The sequence below is a fragment of the Salmo trutta genome, chromosome 28 (genome assembly GCF_901001165.1).
Source record: "Salmo trutta chromosome 28, fSalTru1.1, whole genome shotgun sequence".
NCBI classification, from domain to species: Eukaryota; Metazoa; Chordata; class Actinopteri; order Salmoniformes; family Salmonidae; genus Salmo; species Salmo trutta.
Genome location: NC_042984.1, coordinates 40217367 through 40235999, shown reverse-complemented (window position 1 = coordinate 40235999; position 18633 = coordinate 40217367). Strand labels below are relative to the sequence as shown.

General features: G+C 47.3%; 1 protein-coding gene across 2 annotated transcripts in view; it reads left to right on the top strand.

Moving 5' to 3' along the window:
- Positions 1 to 18198, top strand: part of LOC115166225 (semaphorin-3G) — a 64695-nt gene extending 46497 nt beyond the window's left edge. For both annotated transcript variants that reach the window (XM_029720047.1, XM_029720048.1), the window contains exons 5-16: positions 4708 to 4798; positions 6441 to 6557; positions 6780 to 6922; positions 8215 to 8329; positions 8444 to 8513; positions 8740 to 8884; positions 11663 to 11894; positions 12014 to 12105; positions 12235 to 12276; positions 12421 to 12646; positions 14526 to 14659; positions 15397 to 18198. In XM_029720047.1, coding sequence (XP_029575907.1) covers positions 4708 to 4798; positions 6441 to 6557; positions 6780 to 6922; positions 8215 to 8329; positions 8444 to 8513; positions 8740 to 8884; positions 11663 to 11894; positions 12014 to 12105; positions 12235 to 12276; positions 12421 to 12646; positions 14526 to 14659; positions 15397 to 15891 — 1902 coding nt within the window. In that variant the 3' untranslated portion in view covers positions 15892 to 18198. The remainder of the gene's footprint in view (positions 1 to 4707; positions 4799 to 6440; positions 6558 to 6779; positions 6923 to 8214; positions 8330 to 8443; positions 8514 to 8739; positions 8885 to 11662; positions 11895 to 12013; positions 12106 to 12234; positions 12277 to 12420; positions 12647 to 14525; positions 14660 to 15396) is intronic.
- The last annotated feature ends 435 nt before the right edge of the window (positions 18199 to 18633 follow it).

The following is an 18633-nucleotide window of genomic DNA, read 5'->3' as shown; positions in this document are numbered from 1 at the left end:
AGAGTGCATCTTTCCCATGCTGTCTCGCCTTAAAGAGATCATGAGAGAAGGAGCAAGCTGGAAAGGAAGGAAGGGAGAAGGGAAAGGTTGTAGGTGCAGACAGAAAACAGAAGACGTTTGCGCTTACTTGTAGAGTGAAAGAGAGGGAGAGAAGGAGGATAAAGAGCTGGAGGATGGAGACAGACACATTGACCCAAGGAGCAGAGAGAGAGCAGCTTAGCATATATGTGTGTGTGTGTGCTAGCGTGCACATGAATATGTGTGTGTGTGTGTGTGTCTGTGTGTGCCAGTAGATGTGTCAGTGGCCCAGGCACGGTAGTGGGGTGGCTGGGCTGTTTGGCTTGGCAGGGCTGAGTAGAGCATGACCTGGACATTCTTATCAACAGCAGACACGACCAGCACCAGTCTCCTGTCTCTACCATGAGTCAACACAGAGGGAACGAGGGAGGGAGAGAGAGAGAGGGGGTGGTAGATAGAAAGAGAGGGAAAGAGAGAGCTACGGATGAAGTGCCTAGAGAGGGAGAGAAAGAGACAGAGCAAGAGAGAGGGCGGGGAGAGGCAAACGAGAGGTGCTGAAAGAGTAAGGATGACAAATGAGGTATAGCCAAAAATAGCCATTATTGAGAGAGAGGGAAAGTGAGACAGACAAAGGTAGAGTTGTACATCAGGAGCGGGAATGAGGAGAGATAAAGGATGGAATGGGAAAAAGGGTTGAGAGCAGTGGATTATGGGAAAAAGATAAGTGACATTGAATTATGAAGATTCAGAAAGCAGAGGAGAGACATAAGTGGAATTTGAAGATTGTCTGCTCACGATAATTACAAAATTGATTTGATACAATATGAGTCTAGTGTGCGTGCATAGTACTGTGTACTGGATGTGTGAAGCCCAGAGAGTAATATCTGGAGTTCCTGTGTTTATTTAGATCACTGAGAGAAACAGCAGAGATCCTGTACCGCTTGCTAAAGGGAGAGAGAGACACAGAGAGAGAGACAGAGAGAGAGACAGAGAGAGAGACAGAGAGAGAGACAGAGAGCGAGACAGAGAGAGCGAGACAGAGAGAGACAGAGACATAGAGAGAGAGAAAGAGAGAGACAGACAGAGAGATAGAGAGACTGAGAGAGCGACAGAGAGATACAAAGAGAGACAGAGAGAGACAGACAGACAGAGAGAGAGAGAGAGAGACAGACACAGAGAGAGAGAGAGAGAGAGAGAAAGAGAGAGAGAGAGACAGACAGAAAGAGAGAGAGAGACAAACATAGAGAGAGAGAGAGACAAACATAGAGAGAGAAACACAGACAGACAGACAGACAGACAGACAGACAGACAGACAGACAGACAGACAGACAGACAGACAGACAGACAGACAGACAGACAGACAGACAGACAGACAGACAGACAGACAGACAGAGAGAGAGAGAGAGAGAGAGAGACTACTGACTTAGCGAGGGAACTATTGACCTGCTGCTCTCAATGCTGGGGCCTTTGCTATCCCACTACATACCCTGGGCCTGTCCCATATTCAGTATACTGTACATTACTGTACTATTAATAGTGACCCTTCCTAGAGGTCAAGGCCCTGACATTCAGCATGCAGAAACCATAGAAAGACACATTGTGGAGATCAAAGACAACCTTCAACCTCACATCCTCCTCACTGGGCGTCTGGGACACTTTATGGCCAAGTAGAGGTGTCATAGTACCGCTGGGGATCCCTACCAGCTAGCACTTTGAGTTCTGAGAACCATATGTTTCTTAGACCTTGGTTAGAGCATAATTGTGCTATGGTTATTTTGCATACAATGGTACAGGATACCCAGCTAGCACATAACATTCTGAGAACCATATGTTTCTTAGGTGGGAACTTCAGTACTTCAACAAAATGTTTCCCACAGGCTTCCTCATGGTTCTATTTAAAGGCATGTTCTCAGAACATTCAGAGAACGTTAAGAAACAACGTTCTTCTGTGGGAATTTCAGAAAACTTTAGTAACATTCTAAAAACGATGGAAGAATGTTAATTAAAAACATACATTCCGAGGCATGGACTCTACAAGGTGTCAAGCGTTCCACAAGGACGCTGGCACATGTTGACTACGATGCTTCCCACAGTATCAAGTTGGCTGGATGTCCTTTGGGTTGTGGACCGTTCTTGACACACACGGGAAACTGTTGAGCGTGAAAAACCTCATTGGCATTGCAGCTCTTGACACACTCAAACCTAGTACTAACATACCCCGTTCAAAGGAACTTGAGTCTTTTGTCTTGCCTATTCACTCTCTGAATGGCACACATACACAATCCATGTCTTAATTATCTCAAAAATCCTTCTTTAACCCTTCTCCTATAATTTCCACCAGCTCCCCGTGAATCAAATTAACATAATAAAATAATCCTCATCAAAATCCGTTTGTTTAAGCTAGAGATATCTGTTTTTTTTTTGTTGCATGGGCTGCATCGCAATCCACCGCGTCCGCCGATATTGCCCTTCCCCATCTGCAGTAAAAGCAGTGTTTGTCAGACCGTAAGACATCCGGAAAATCAATCTTCTCACGGAAACGTCTAAAGCGCCCGAACGGTTTGGCCTAGAAACTATTATGATCCCTCTCGACTTCTCCGTTTTGCTCCACGACCCCCACGAGCGGGACTTGTGCGAAGTCGGTACAGCCTCTTCAGCCAACTTCTGTCTGTAGCGTCCAAACAGTTTGGGCTACACACTAATGTGACCCCTCTGTGGAAAGGCGAGACTCTCATGAACACATACATGTCAGTTGTTTTGCTCACAAGCCCCATAAGACTCGTCTGAAGGTCCCCCGTACTAGTTTAAAAAAAAATGAATGGAAGTACAGTATATATGGAGATAGTTTAGTGCCTAAAATAAGGTCCGACATTTTGGGGCACTATCTGTTGTTCCGTGTAGTGAATCTGTTATTCAATGCATTTCTATGGGCTAATAGCAGTAATGCCAAATTCAATGTTTCATCAATATACATTTTTGATACCTTAAGTGGTCTTAAAATTCAAAATCAAATAGCTAAATTATCCTCGGTATGACCATCTTAAAACAATTCCATATGTTAGCTTAGAACCCCCCCCCCCTCCCCTGGCTAAGACTCTAGAGGGTCTCCTCCCCTTCATCTACACTGATTGAAGTGGATTTAACAGGTGACATCAATAAGGGATCATCGCTTCCACCTTGATTCACCTGGTCAGTCTATGCCATTGAAAGAACAGGTGTTCCTAATGTTGTCTTACACTCAGTGTATATTTCCACACTATGAGGTCGTAATAATACTGTGAAATTGTGAAAATTATAATAATGCCCATTTAGTGGAAGAGTTTCAGCCTGTTTTAGTGGGATGGAGTTTTGGAGAGTACCACACCTCTCTGCCAATAACAGCTAGTTTTCAGTTTTCCCCTGCCCACTCAGACCACTCCCAGATAGTCCTAGCAAAAATCTTGCTTGATAAATTGCTCTTTGCTAAGCAGCTATTTTTGTTTATTTTTGACCATTTTAATTGAAAACAATCACAGTAAGGTACTTCATTATTGACCAGAAATGATTTGATATTAAGATAAAAATGGCTGCATTGGACCTTTACAGAGATACTTTGGGATTTTGGAAATGTGGCCCCTTATCTACTTCCCCAGAGTCAAATAAATGTGTTTTCATGATTAATGCCTAAGCAAATGAATTTCCATGTGTCCTATCTGTGCGTGTAGTTCTAAACAGTTAACCTAATCTAGCAGTGTTATTAAGTGTCATTGAAACATTCAGGGAAAGAAAAAAATTATCTAAACAACCTTTACATTTCATTAGAAACATTCACAGAATTCAGAGAATGTTCTCAGAACATTATTTAATTACCTTCAAATAACCTACAAATTCCATTCTCAGAACATTAATAAAACATCCCAGGAAAACTTTCAGGGAACCATAGTAAAACATTCTTAGAACCTCCCTGCAACCTAAAAATGAACGTTCTCAGAACAGGCAACATTTTTCACTTACGTTCTCATAACGTTTAAAAAAAATGTTTTACCGGTCAGGAAACGTATGGCTTCATTCCCAGAACCAATGTGAAACCTAAAACGTACGTTCCCACGACTTCCAAGGAACCAAATGTGCTAGCTGGGCTGTATATGCCGAAGCCAAGGGAAGGGCACTTACTGGAAAGAGATATTAAATCAAGGAAATACAGCGTTATTTTATCATTATGTTGGGCGTAGCGTTAGTAAGTGTATTTTTGTCCTGCTGACTTCAATGTCATACAACCAGAGGACCACAATGCTCCTATTGTCTGCACTAGGAACTTACACCCAGAGCTGGAGACTAGTGGAGAGTTCACAGAGAGGACATTCATCTGGGTCCTGATTCACTTGGAGCTCATCCTGTCGTCCTGCCTGTCTGTATCTGTCCATACTGTCAGTGTGTTACCCCTGTCCTGTCCCTCACTGATGACATCACCACAGTCAAAGAGTCACTACCATACTAGGGCATAGAGATACATTAAATTAAGTGTTTTATTTGATGGCGTACTAGAGCGATGTACTGTATCTAAATGTTGAAATATATATAATTAGTTCAGGAATTGAAGCCAGTTTGCCTTAGGGCGCATAAAGGTAAACATTCAAATCATATTCTAATTATATGTGATATCTGACTTTTTCCTAACCCCATGTTTTCTCTCTATTTCCCCCCTAATAGCATGTTTTCACCATGGACCCTACCAATGTGGAGAACGGACGGGGGAAGGTTCCTCACGACCCCAGCCTCCCCTTCGCGAGCACCTTTATTGGTAGGTCCTGTCCTCTTTGTTATTAAATCGTATGTTTATTTCAATACGACAGCAGAGAGAGGTTACTGGCTCTGGGAGATACACTGCAGTGAGGGTGTTCCTCTTTTGTTGTCATTCGACGTTTAGCTTGTGAAATAAGTGATGTATTGCATCGACATGCAGGGGTGAAAAGTAGTGCGTGTGTGTGTGTGTCTTCCCACCCCGCCTCGATCCACTTTGCGTCTGAACCCCACAAACCTGAGGATCTGTCCCAAGATGCATTTCATCTGGCAGGCAGACACGCAGGGACGGCCAAAGGTCCAGCAGAACGTTGGACTGATACACTGATGTACGGACAAATAACCCTACAAAAACAAAGAACTATTCCATCAAAGCTCACTGTGTGAACTAGCGTGGAAAAACCCACACTTAACATAGACTCGCACACTAACATAATGCAGATGCAAGTTACGTACATGTTTTACACTGTTGCGTCACACACATATATTATCCTCTCTGTTCCTTCTGAAGGGACCTTCTGGTCAGGATTAAGGAGTCGCTGCTGTCAAACTTTTCATTTAGGTTTCAATGGATAGATTCATCAAAGGGAGAGGGAGGGAGGGAGGGAGAGAGAGGAGAGAGAGAGAGAGAGAGAGAGAGAGAGAGAGGAGAGAGAGAGAGAGAGAGAGAGAGAGAGAGAGAGAGAGAGAGAGTATTTGTCACGGCCGTTGAGTTCCACATTTGAAAAGAGAGCTCTTTGGCGAGAGGAGGAGATGGAGGTCAGTAACACAAACACACACATCCCCCTGATGTATCTCTGCATCTCCTCTATCTCCGGGGTCAGCTATCATAAGAAGCTATTGCCTTTCGGTGGAGTCAAAGTCTGTATTCATCACACAGCTCAGGACTCGGTGGAACTAGGACCCAGCCTGCCTATCTGTTTGTGCGTACTCAGGGATGTAAGGCAAACCCACTGTCTCTGTACAGCTAGCTGCTATTACAATTCAGCTCCTTGGCTGGGATACGATCATTGGAGCCATAGACACATACACACGCACGCGCATGCACACACACACACGCACACACACACACACACACACACACAGGCACACACCTACACAGGCACATACATCCTCAGTCAGTGAAGTGATGACAGGGCTTAGGGAGCAGTGCTCTATCTGTGACATGGCTCATTTAGGTGAAGATACTCTTGTTAGGAACAGGACCTGAGCTCTTTATCATGCAGAGCAGGGATACTGTAGCATATCAATTGATCCTAGTTCATTTGGGGATGCTGTCTGATTCAGTGGGAGATACTGTTACAGACGGGTGATCTGATTTCTGTCCAGTCTATGAACCTTCTCTAGGGAAGCAGGACATGTGGTTTGGGGTTCAGGAGGGGGTAGTGTTTCACTATGTTGGCCACTTTTGCATTTCTCTCATCATTCAAGTTCTTCCCTGCCATTCCTTATTTCCTCATCATTCCACATCTCCTTTCTTTTCTGTTCGCTTCCCATTGTCCCCCCTCCTCTCCCCGCTCTCTCTTCTCCTCTCCTCACCTTTAATCCTCTCTGTTGCTTTCTCTTCTCCTCTCTTTTCTGTCTCTACTACCTCCCCCTCCCCTCCGCTCTCCCTCCATCCTGTTCGCCCTGTCTGTTCCCAGGTGGGGAGCTTTACACAGGGCTGACTGCAGACTTCCTGGGTAGAGACTCAGTGATCTTCCGTAGTCTGGGAGGTCGCTCCACCATGAGGACTGAGACGGACCAGAAACTACTGCATGGTGCTGGAACTATATTGTACTCACTGCCCACACTGAATACACACCTAAAACAAATACATTATACAACCATTTTATACAACTTGGTTCTTACAACTTCCATAGACACCACCTGGTAAACAAGTCGGACTAATTCCTGTTCCCTCCCTCCCTCCCTCCCTCCCTCATTCTCTCATTCTCTCTCTCTCGCTCTCCCTCTCTCTCTCCCTCCCTCCCTCCCTCCAGACCCTAAGTTTGTTGCGGCCCACCTCATCCCTGATAACGATGACCGTGACAATGACAAGGTGTACTTCTTCTTCACGGAGAAGGCCATGGAGGCCGGGGACAGGGAGGGAGCCATCCACACCCGCGTGGGACGAGTATGTGCGGTAAGAGGAACCGTACAGTCTCATGATTTATTATTGACTCTGGTGCCTGATGGTTCATTCTCCAGGACTCCAGGTCAGTCTTCAACCCCTCTTAGACCATGCCATGATCTGGGGCTATGGGAACTGGATCATGGCTGTGGGTGATTTCCACAGTGGGGCTGCAGCCCTGACGTAGTGAGAGTTTAACGTTTCGCTGTGGGGAGATGTGATTGTAGTATTGCCTTACAGAGAGGGTCTGTAATAGTTAATCCAGGCCACAGAGGCGGATGGAGAGGGAGAGACAAGCGTCCGGCTGGCGGGCGGGGAGAGCTGACATTCCCCAGCATTTGGCGTCTTTCTATGTCCATACACACACAGCTGTCGGATGTGCTCTGGTATGAAGAGTCAGAGCGTGCATACCTTCCATCTCTCTCACACAGTCATACATCCCTTCTGACGTGCATACGCACGTGCACATACACGTGCACATACACACATGCGCACACACCACAGCTAACTACAGATGTCCCCAAGAGACTCTGCTTTAGAGTCTTGACAATGCATAGATTGTCTTCCTATGCACACACTTATAATTATATGGTTCACACACACACACAGGCCCGCCAATCCCCCCCCAAATATCTCTCCATACATATACAGTGTATTTCTTCCTCTGTACCCCTCCCCAAGGCATTGTTAAACACTGTCTGTTATTATCAGTTCCACCAGAACAGAACCAGATCCTGCCAAGAAAACAAGAAAGCAATTATCTGTGTTTGATCTGATCCCGGACAGCTTACACAGCCCCGGTGTCTATTAAACAACCATGTCTGCCTGTACGCTAGCTCTACAACAATACTGTACAATACAGTATGGAGGAGAAGAAAAGCTCCTGTGATTATATCCTCATAACCCCTGCTCTCTGGCTCCCCGCTGTCCAGCGTGTGGTTATAGAAGGGCTTACTAGACAACTTTCCCACAGGAGAGGCCAGCCAGAGGTAGTTAGCCGTGTGCTCCTGTCCTCTATTGCTTTGTTGTGTGAATGTGCTCTACAGGTGCTCTGCTCTGCTTTTTTTGGTCCTGCTGCTGTATAGATAATGGTTATGCTTTGTTTGTCTCGTATTGAGAATGATACTGTATGTCTAGACAGTGTGCGCCACTAGTCTCTCTCTCTCTCTCTCTTCCCTTACAGAGAATGAAGTGTTTGGATATTCTCCGTGGATGGTGTGTGTGTTCTCTGCATGATAGAGATGTGTTGGTGACGGTGGTGATGATCACGGTGATGGTGGTGTGTTGTCTGTGTCCTCCTGTAGAATGACGCAGGTGGACAGAGAGTTCTGGTGAATAAATGGAGCACCTTCATCAAGGCCAGACTGGTGTGTTCTGTACCTGGGCCTCATGGCATCAACACACACTTCGACGAGCTGGGTGAGACACACACACACACGCACACGTACACTTGCACAAATCATTTATGCAAATAATTTAGTCTCGCAGGCACAACATTTGAACACACTCACAAAAGTACTCTGTATTTCACAGAGGGTATTTTCCTGCTCAGAGGCAAGGATGAGAAGAACCCAGATGTTTATGCCATCTTCAGCACCATCAGGTGAGCTCCACACACACACACGGTTGCACACATCCACAGCTCCGTCTATGAATTTGAGAGTGGTTACATTTCTCCGGCTCCATCACTCAGCTGTTTACCAAAACAAGCGGCGGGGCGGCCATTTTGTTGGGTTTTGAGTCCCAGTCTGTAGCTTTAACATGTACCATAGAGGAACTCAACCTTAGCGAAATCAGTCAGTGACATTAAACGTTCCTCTCTCCCCTAGTAACGTGTTCCAGGGCTTTGCAGTGTGCGTGTATCGTATGGCAGACATCCGGGAAGCCTTCAATGGGCCGTTTGCGCACAAGGAGGGGCCGGACTACCAGTGGGGGGCTTACGAGGGCAGAGTGCCCTATCCAAGACCCGGGGTGGTGAGTAGTACTCAGAATACCCTACTGCAGGCTACTGTGCCGCATCTACACAATAGCAATATATTTCAGCCTCCTTGTCAGCCTGCTTGTATGAGAGAGAGCAGGTGTTCAAACTGGAGAGAGAGAGAGAGAGAGCGAGAAAGAGAGAGGGAGAGATGGAGAGAGAGAGAGAAAGAGAGAAATGAGAAAAAAGAGCGGGATAAACTCCAACTGAGTGATTAGGGCGGCAGGTAGCCTAGTAGTTAGAGTGTTGGACTAGTAACTGAAAGTTTGCAAGTTCAAATCCCTGTGCTGACAAGGTACAAATCTGTCATTGTCATCTGCCCCTGAACAGGAAGTTAACCCACTATTCCTAGGCCATCATTGAAAATAAGAATTTGTTCTTAACTGACTTGCCTAGTTAAAAACATAAAGAGCTAGTCCAGCTGAGACCTTGTGGTTTCTGTTGGTCCTTCTGGTTTTCCTCTACCCTTCAGCAGCTCTGTCTCATGTTCTCCTCTCATCCGCATCGCTGTAATTTAGCCTCATATAGGGCCCTAGTGTCAGAGCAGAGTCGGCACCTCTGTGGTTTTACTCCACACACACAGGCCTGATTAAGAAGAATGTCCTGGCCCAGAACAACCCAGAGAGAGAGAGGGAGGGAAGGAGGGAGAGAGAGAAACCTCACTATTAACCCCTGCCATCAAGTCATTCAGGGTTCTACCCTCACTTTTAATGAAAACTCACTGAAAAGGTTAAGAGAAGAAGACACAATGGAAGCAATCTCACCTGGATTCCTGTCCAGGGATTCTGTCCAGGGATTGTGTCCAGCCTTTAGCTGCATTCCCGAAAAGAGCCTGGTCTTAGCTTGATGTAGTTCATTCTGATATCCCACAGCCTGGGCTCAGCCCTCCCCAGGTCTACCCTCCCTCACATTGTTACTGTAAGGCTCTACCAGGGTTATCTAAATGCTCCTATACTGACACTCTCCTTATGCTGGTGGAGTCTGCTACAGTCTGCTCATTCCTGAGGATCACCAATGATCCATTGACACCCTAAGTGACTCTATCAGTATAGAGCTGACTGACTTGGCTCTGGGTGGGCTCCAAATAGCACCCTATTCCCTATACACTGAGTGCACAAAACATTAGGAACACCAAATTCCTAATATTGAGTTGCACCCCCTTTTGCCCCCAGAACAGCCTGAACTCATCTGAGCATGGACTCTACAAGGTGTCGAAAGTGTTCCACAGGGATGCTGACCCATGTTGACTCCAATGCTTCCCACAGTTGTGTCAAGTTGTCTGGATGTCCTTTGGGTGGTGGACCATTCTTGATACACACGGGAAACTGTTGAGCCTGAAAATCCCAGGAGCGTTGCAGTTCTTGACACAGTCAAACTGGTGTGCCAGGGACCTAGTACCACACCCCATTCAAATATTTTGTCTGGTCCATTCACCCTCTGTATGGCACAAATCCACAATCCATTGTCTCAAGGCTTAGAAATCCTTCTTTAACCGGTCTCCTCCTCTTCATCTACACTGATTGAAGTGGATTTAACAGGTGACGTCAATAAGGGATCATAGCTTCCACCTGAATTCACCTGGTCAGTCTATGTCATGGAAAGAGCAGGTGTTCTTAATGTTTTGTACACTCTACGCACTACTTTTGTCACGTCCTGACCATAGAACGATGTTATTGTCTATGGTAGAGTAGGTCAGGGCGTGACAGGGTTTTTCTCTCTCTATGTTTTCTATTTCTATGTTTAGGTTCTAGTTTTGTATTTCTATGTTGGGGTTTTGTTTGGGATGATCTCCAATTAGAGGCAGCTGGTCCTCGTTGTCTCTAATTGGAGATCATACTTAAGTAGGGGTTTTTCCACCTGGGTTTTGTGGGTGATTAATTTTGAGTTGTGTATGTGTTCATCTCTGTGTCACGGTTTGTTGTTTTTTCATTCAGTGCATTTATGTATTGCATAGTTTCACAGTATAAATAAAATGTGGAAAGACACACGCTGCACTTTGGTCCTCTTCTCCTTTCGACAACCGTGACAACTTTTGACCAGGGCCCATAGGGGTAGTGCACTACTTTTGACCAGGGCCCATAGGGTGCCATTTGGCCAGCTACCTCTGTCTTGCACCATGGAGACATGTGGCTGTCATCTCCGACCGCTAACAGAGAACACAGTACTGTTTCTGAAGGCTATTGTGTAATTGCGCACTTTGCTGTGATTTAGCGCTTAGTGGCTGTGCACACTTAGTAGATAGGGTAGATGAAATGTAGATAGAAATGCTGCCAAATATTTTTTTTACTCCCCTCCTTTCTTTCTCACCCGTTTTCACTTACTGTACCTCTTTACAGTGATTGCAAGCGGTTAGAGTGCTTAGTTACTGCTTGGTCAGACATCAGAGTTGGGATCAGTTCCTCATGAATTCCAGTCAATTCAGGATTTAAATAGGCTTCTGTGGTGAAATTCCATGTCAATTCCAACTTACATGAACTGAAATAATAAGTTTCAACGCTGTCAAAAATTCCTAATGGTTAGTCAATGTTATGGCAGGATTTGACGAAATCTTCTCAAGCACAGTGTTGAATATGACTCCCAGCCAAACATGGTCAGGGAGTCACAGAAAAACACAGACCTAACTTACTATATGACATATCAAGTGACCTCTAAAAACGGCGCTGCATAAAGCATTCACATCACATTCCCCTAAAACTCTTTTACGTTTCAGACAAATCATACGTTTTTATGACATGATTACCTAAGAGTTCCTCTCTCTCTCCTCCTGTCTCCAGTGCCCCAGTAAAATAACCAATCAGCCTGGCAGACAGTTTGGCAGTACCAAGGACTTCCCAGACTCAGTGCTTCAGTTTGCCCGGGGGCACCCCTTGATGTGGCGCCCGGTGTACCCAGCCATGAGGCAGCCTGTGCTGGTCAAGGCCAACGTGCCCTACCGCCTCAAACAAATCGTGGTGGACCGCGTGGAGGCGGAGGATGGACAGTATGACGTCATGTTCATAGGCACAGGTCAGTCCCAAATATATCACACTTAGCCGTTTTCTGTCGTTAGACATAGTGGTGACTGGTTAGGAAACCAGTTTGTATTGTGATTGCTAAGTTGACCGTTTTTTGACCCTTGACCCCAGACACTGGCACGGTGCTGAAGGTCATCGCCCTGCGCAGCGGCAACTCACTGGACACAGAGGAGGTCACTCTGGAGGAGCTGCAGGTCTTTAAGGTAACTAGATAACGTTGTACTTCTCCTCCTCCTCCTCCTCCACTTCATATCCCCACTGTATATTTCAAAGCCAAACCCTTTCACAAAGGCTGAATGCGAATTAAATGTAATATTCTCATTTTTATCAAGGTGCCAACGCCCATTACCTCTTTGGACATCTCAGTAAAAAGGGTGAGGAAATGTTCATTCTTTATCACAGTTCACATTTAGTTAGAGAAGGCCTGCACGCACTGAAGCCTACTTTATGATAAATCCTATAGCCTAGACTTTCCATTCTCATTCTCTGGTTGTACTCTGATGCCTTTCCCCACACAGCAAGCACTGTTCGTGGGTTCTCCGTTGGGTGTGGCTCAGCTGAGGCTCCACAGGTGTGAGACGTATGGGAAGGCCTGTGCGGAGTGCTGCCTGGCCAGAGACCCCTACTGCGCCTGGGACGGCACCTCCTGCACCCGCTACACCTCGCTCAGCAAACGCCGCTATCGCCGGCAGGACATCAGGCATGGCAACCCGGCCCTGCAGTGTATGGACCAGAACCTCAGTGGTGAGAGAGGAGGAGGAGGGGTGGGGGGAGTACTGTATGGACCAGAACCTCAGTGGTGAGAGAGGAGGAGGAGGGGTGGGGGGGGGGAGTACTGTATGGACCAGAACCTCAGTGGTGAGAGAGGAGGGGGGGAGGCACTGTATGGACCTTAACCTCAGTGGTGAGAGAGGAGGAGGGGGGGGTAGGGGGGGAGTACTGTATGGACCAGAACCTCAGTGGTGAGAGAGGAGGAGGAGGGGTGGGGGGGGAGTACTGTATGGACCAGAACCTCAGTGGTGAGAGAGGAGGAGGAGGAGGGGTGGGGGGGGAGTACTGTATGGACCAGAACCTCAGTGGTGAGAGAGGAGGAGGGGGGGTGGGGGGAGGGGGGAGTGAGGGCGGCCGGCCAACTTGGCTCTGCAGTGTATGGACCAGCAGAACCTCAGTGGTGAGAGAGGGGGAGGGGGAGGGAGGAGACGAGGGTGGAATGAGGGAGTGGGGGGGGGGTATTGGGGGAGAGAAAGAGGAAGAGAGAGAGGGAAAGAAAGAGAAAAGATTTGTAAAAAGGAAGGAATGTGGAAAGGAATTAAAAACGAGTGAAGATGATAGAGTATGTGAAAATTAGATACAGTACTGAGACAACAAGCCAAGTGCCCCTGTGGGAAAGTAGGGCACGCTAATATCCTGTTGAGGAATGGTTATTACAATGGTGTGTATACTGAGGGGTGGGGGGGGGCTGGCTGTCATGGTGGCCAAGCGGAAATGAACCCAGGGTATTTGTTCCTGGAGGTCACAGAGGGCAAACTCGTCCATTGAGAAGCAATTGACTCTGAGAGGTGAGGGAGGACAAACACTGGGTCTTTATCCCAAATGACACCCTGTTCCCTACATAGTGCACCACTTTTGACCAGGACTCTAGTCAAAAGTAGTGCACTATATACTGGAATAGGGTGCGTTGGATCCACCCTGGGTCTTTAGAGATAGAAATATAAATAGGATCTCTGATTTCGGCTTAGGGGAGAGCGAACAAGACACAAACTGTAAACAGCTTATAGGTTGAACGACCAAAGGCCACTATAAATCATGTGTAGTTTATATTGTATAGCCCAGTGTCAGGTCTAGAGGGAAGTTATCAGCTGGAATACAAGCTGTGTTTGACTGAGGCGTGATGTCCATGTCTATCCCTCTGTTGGGAACCAGAGGGATAGCAACATGAAACATGCTTTATGTTGAACAACTCTCATTTGTATATACTGTACACAGACATTTAACACAACCTAGAAACACAGAGGATCTCAAACATGCACACGTCGTGCTGCACTTTGCTTCCTTGTCCCTTTTTCTCACGGGATGAGATGAGTGTGAAACACGCTTGAAATGCACACACGTACTGGTAGTGTGTGTGAAATTACATTACACACGGACACGCAGAGGGTCGTCATTCGAAGGACCTTTGAATTGACCAAGTAATGGAAACTAGGTTATGTTTACGGAGAAACTTCACTAAATCTCGTCTCACCTGTGCTGAGAAGACAGATCCCCGTCGGTCTGTCATCGTGTGTGAGAGGGGAGCATCGCTTGACAGGCAGAGGGGGGGGGGGGGGGGGGAACAAAAGACAGAAATCTGTAGCAGTCAGAGGAGCGGAGGATGTGTTCGCTCACCTGGAGACGTGCGTGAGGGGTGATGAAAGGTCTCTCCCGGGTCAAGGAGTGGTTTAGTTTTGAATTGAGTTACACTAACGTCGAATAAAGGCGCTAAGAAGGGAGACTTATTGTCGGACATAGCTGAAGACGGCACGACCAAAAGTCACAGGGCCTACTTGAGACCACAACATGCTCTGCAGATCACAGTTCTAAGTGTGTGTATTTGAATGTATGTTGTACCTGTTGTGTGTTGCAGTGGAGGGGTTGGATGGGACAGAGGAAAGGGTTGTGTACGGGGCAGAGAACAACAGCACCTTCCTGGAGTGTATCCCCCGCTCCCCTCAGGCCACCGTCACATGGCTGCTCCAACGAGACGACCGCAAGGAGGAGGTGAGATGGAGGGACGGATGGAGGGGGAGAGAGAGAGAGAGAGAGTGTGTGAGAGACAGAGGTGGAGGGATCGCGAGAGTGTTAGTCTGACGGAGGACAGAGCGAGAGATGGAGCAATACGAGGTATGAGAGAAAAAGAGAACAAGCGAAGAAACTGAAACTAGAGGGCCGAGTCAGTACTTCAGGGGACGGTTTAAGGGGAGGTTTGAGAGAGACTGAGAGATGGGAAGTTTTAGTAGGAGCGAGAGTCAAGTCAGGTCCGCTCCTGCTCAGTGACCTGTCACAGTGAAGCTCCAGTTTCTCCCATGCCAGGGTTTCTGTGGTTTCCCGAGGCTTAAACGAATGTTTCAGTCAAGCATATAAGTACAGTATTAAGGCATTAGAGCAGCTCTCTATTTCCCACCAAAGAATCGTTGGCTCTCAGCTGTTCATTTGGAGAGAACAAGCTGCCCTGTTTGCTTTGGCAAGAACACATGCCCCGGCAGAGAGATCGGACTAAAAAACAAGAGTTGATGAATTTCATGGCAAAATTCTTCTTAGCCACCCAAGCTGAGAAAAGAGAAAAAAAAGCACAACTTGGACTTTGCCCCCTCCCCATCTCACCCCCCTCCTCCCCTCCCCTCCTCCCTCTCTGTGCCATACCTCATCATCCCTCCATCTCACTTAACCCCTCTTTCTTCTTTCTGTTCTTCTTCTCCCGATATGTTCCCCTCCCTCCCTCCCTCCCCACCTCTCAGGTGAAGCTGGATGAGCGGGTGATGAGTACGGAGCAGGGCCTGCTGTTCCGCCGTGTGCTCCGTCAGGACGAGGGTGTGTACGTGTGTCGCTCTCGCGAGCACGGCTTCACCCAGACCCTCACCCGTCTCTCTCTGGAGGTCCTGCAGGGGGACACACTGAGCGAGCTGCTGGCCCGTGACGATGCCCCCCTCGACGGTCCCCAGGGGGCGAAGGGCTACCGGGCCTGGCCTCCCTGCCACGCTCACAGGAGCACCGGCCCCCTCAGCCAACCGCGCTCCTGGGTCAAGGACATCATGCAGCTGATTGGCCCGTCCAACCTGCCGCACGTGGAGGAGTACTGCGAGAAGTTGTGGTGCAACGACAAGCTGCGGCGCAAACACAAGAGCATGCTGGACAAGTACCGGCAGGCGCAGGACAGCGCACGCAAGGCCCGCAACAAGGGCTCCGGGGAACGCAACCGGACGCCGCGGGACGTCACCAGCCTACAGCTGTAGAGGGGAGGGGGGAACGGAGAGGGGGAGGGAAATAGAGGACTGAGAGAAGGACCACATGACACGATTAATGAGAGACTGAGAGAGAAAAGGAAGAGGTGGTAGTTACATGTATTGCAGGAAGAGAGACACTGCCAACAGACCGTAGTGTTAAGGGTTGAGACTGATGTGGACGGGGGGAGGAGGGAGCGAGAGAGAGACCGGGACTCATGGCACTCATCAACTCTCATTGACTTCATGAAGAAACCCTCAACTGTTTTCACCAAGGGACCCCTCCTCACCATTGCAACGTCAGTGACTCTGTATATGACTATGGATTGACTGTACCGTGCTGTAAATACTGTGTGGGGTTGGACTGCTACGACTGATGACCTTTAACCCCTTATGGCGCCCATCTCTCTTTGGTCCATGAGCCCATTCCACATTATGTACCCCTTAAAACAGCATCTCCAGTCTGTTTGCCCTGCACCTCATCATACTTCTTCTGGAAGAAATGGGGCTTAATAGAATGTTTAAAAAAAGGGTTCTGTGGCTCACTTCATGCACGGTATTGCCTTCAAAGAGGTTCTGGAACACCGAAGCGCCGTTGTTTTTAGCAGTGTAATCCCATCACCCTGAAAGTCATTCACAACCGTACAGTACATTCTCAAACATGCAGTGTTGAGTGGACATACAAGTGCACTCGCACATCATCCATCACACACTCAGCCATAACGACACACCAGAGCATTGCTTTAACGGAACGTTTTCATGAGACGATTGTTGACGGTTCAACAGAGAAAAGGCCTGTTTGTTTTATCAGCTAGACTCCAGTTCCCACCATTCCTAGTTGTGTCGTTCCTGACAATGGAAGGAGAATAGAAGGGTCGTTGGAGCCGGCGGAATGTTCTGCTTGGTGCTTTGTAAACACTGGTTCATTATTTAAATACAGGATTAGCCATGATCTTTCTCTCTCTGTTGTTAAAATACAATGTTCTCACTGACGGACTTCGCTGAATGCTCTCCTTTCAAGGGCACTGGTTGTAGGGAAAGGGGGGGGGGGGTCAGAGGAGTGAAGGGACAGGGAGGATGGGATAGGGGTGAGGGGATAGAGGTGAGGGTATGAAATTGGGCTGCGTTCTAAATAAGGAATAGGGGGCAGTGAATGGGGCCGCAGACGGTATGGGTGTGTTTTTACAATGGATGGTGGAGGGATATTAAATGAGTTGGGTTAATGTGGGTGGTGGGGGTCAGGGGACAGCTATGCGATCCTCCTTGGTTGGCTTGCGAAGGCAGCCAGGAGAAGTGTGGAGTTTAACAACTCCCACTTGCTCCCATGCCGTGATTGCTTTCACTGGCATACAAACTTGCCTGTAGAGGAGGAAAAGGTGGAGGAAGAGGTGGATGAAGAGGTGGAGGAAGAGAAAGAAAAGAAGAGAAGGAAAGGGTGGTGGAGGAATATGGGCACTGACGAAAAAAAGGAGAGCTTGAAGTGCCAGTATACACGACACACAGTTCTGTTAAAATCCGGAATCCGTTTGTGTGAAGTAACTATTTGGAAATGTGGCACTTTGTTTCCTGCCTACGAGAGTGACTTCAGAATATGTAACACAAGCGTCGCTCAATCTTCCGTTTATTTTCTTAGTTCGAGAAAAGTGAGTCCTGTTGCTTTCTCTCCAAATATTGTTTCTGATCGTATCTTCTAAACCAACCAGAATGTGACGGAGGAGAGAGCGTTGTTAAATAGCCCAAGTCCCCTAGGCCTTTTTTGTCAATTATTTCTAAATCCTAACGTTTTAGTTCATGATTGGTGTGTCAATGAGTTAACATGAGATAAAGCATTATATCTCGAGCAGTCGTCCCTTCTAATCATGTTTTGACTGTTGATGATTTGAGTAGATTAGGGCTGCGTTCACTATGCAGAGGCCTACCAGGTCTTATTCTGAAAACAGTATTTAAGGGGTATCAACACAAATAGTACAGTGAATATGAATAAAACAATGATAAAGCTTTTGCTGCCAAAATGTCATTTGTTTTTGCCTGTTTTTAGATTTTTGTGGAGCTCCATCCTGCAGCTACTATCAGCAATAGTTTGAAGAAAAAAATTGTATTTCTGACATACTTTGTGTTCAAAGTGTCAATGTTGAACTGTAACAAAGTGAGAATTCCAGTCGTTGATATGTGTGGTTTGTAACTCGTTGGAGGGGTCTCTTTTATGGGACCTAATGTGAATGTTTGCTGTATTTATGTCTTATTTAATGAACTCTCCTGCATGCGGTGTAAGTGTATGCTATTTAACATATTAATACAGTTTTTGTTTCTAACGTAAAACCTCTGACTCCGCATTCTCTTTCTGATTCCCAGACGTCTTTCTGTGGTCAAAAACTCTTAGGGTGGCGAGCTTTGGTGCGGTGACATTAAGAGCCGTGGGTTTGTGGTTTAAGGGAGTGGGTTCAAGCAGTTGTGGGTGTGGTGGGGGTTGAGGTGTGGGGTGTTGTTGATCTGAGCCAGGGATCCTGTATCACTCAGACAGACCAGACTGTGTGTGTGTGTGTGTGTGTGTGTGTGTGTGTGTGCGTGCGTGCGTGCGTGTGTGTGTGTGCGTGCATGCGTGTCTGGTGGGTGGGTGGGTGGGTGAACGAGGGCACACGCGCGTGTGTGTGCACGTGCGCCCGCGTGTGTGTGTGTGCCGCATGCGTTCTTGCTTGCGTGCATCCATGTGTTTCCAGTACGTATTTGTGTCTGGGGATCAGCGGCTGCTTTGTG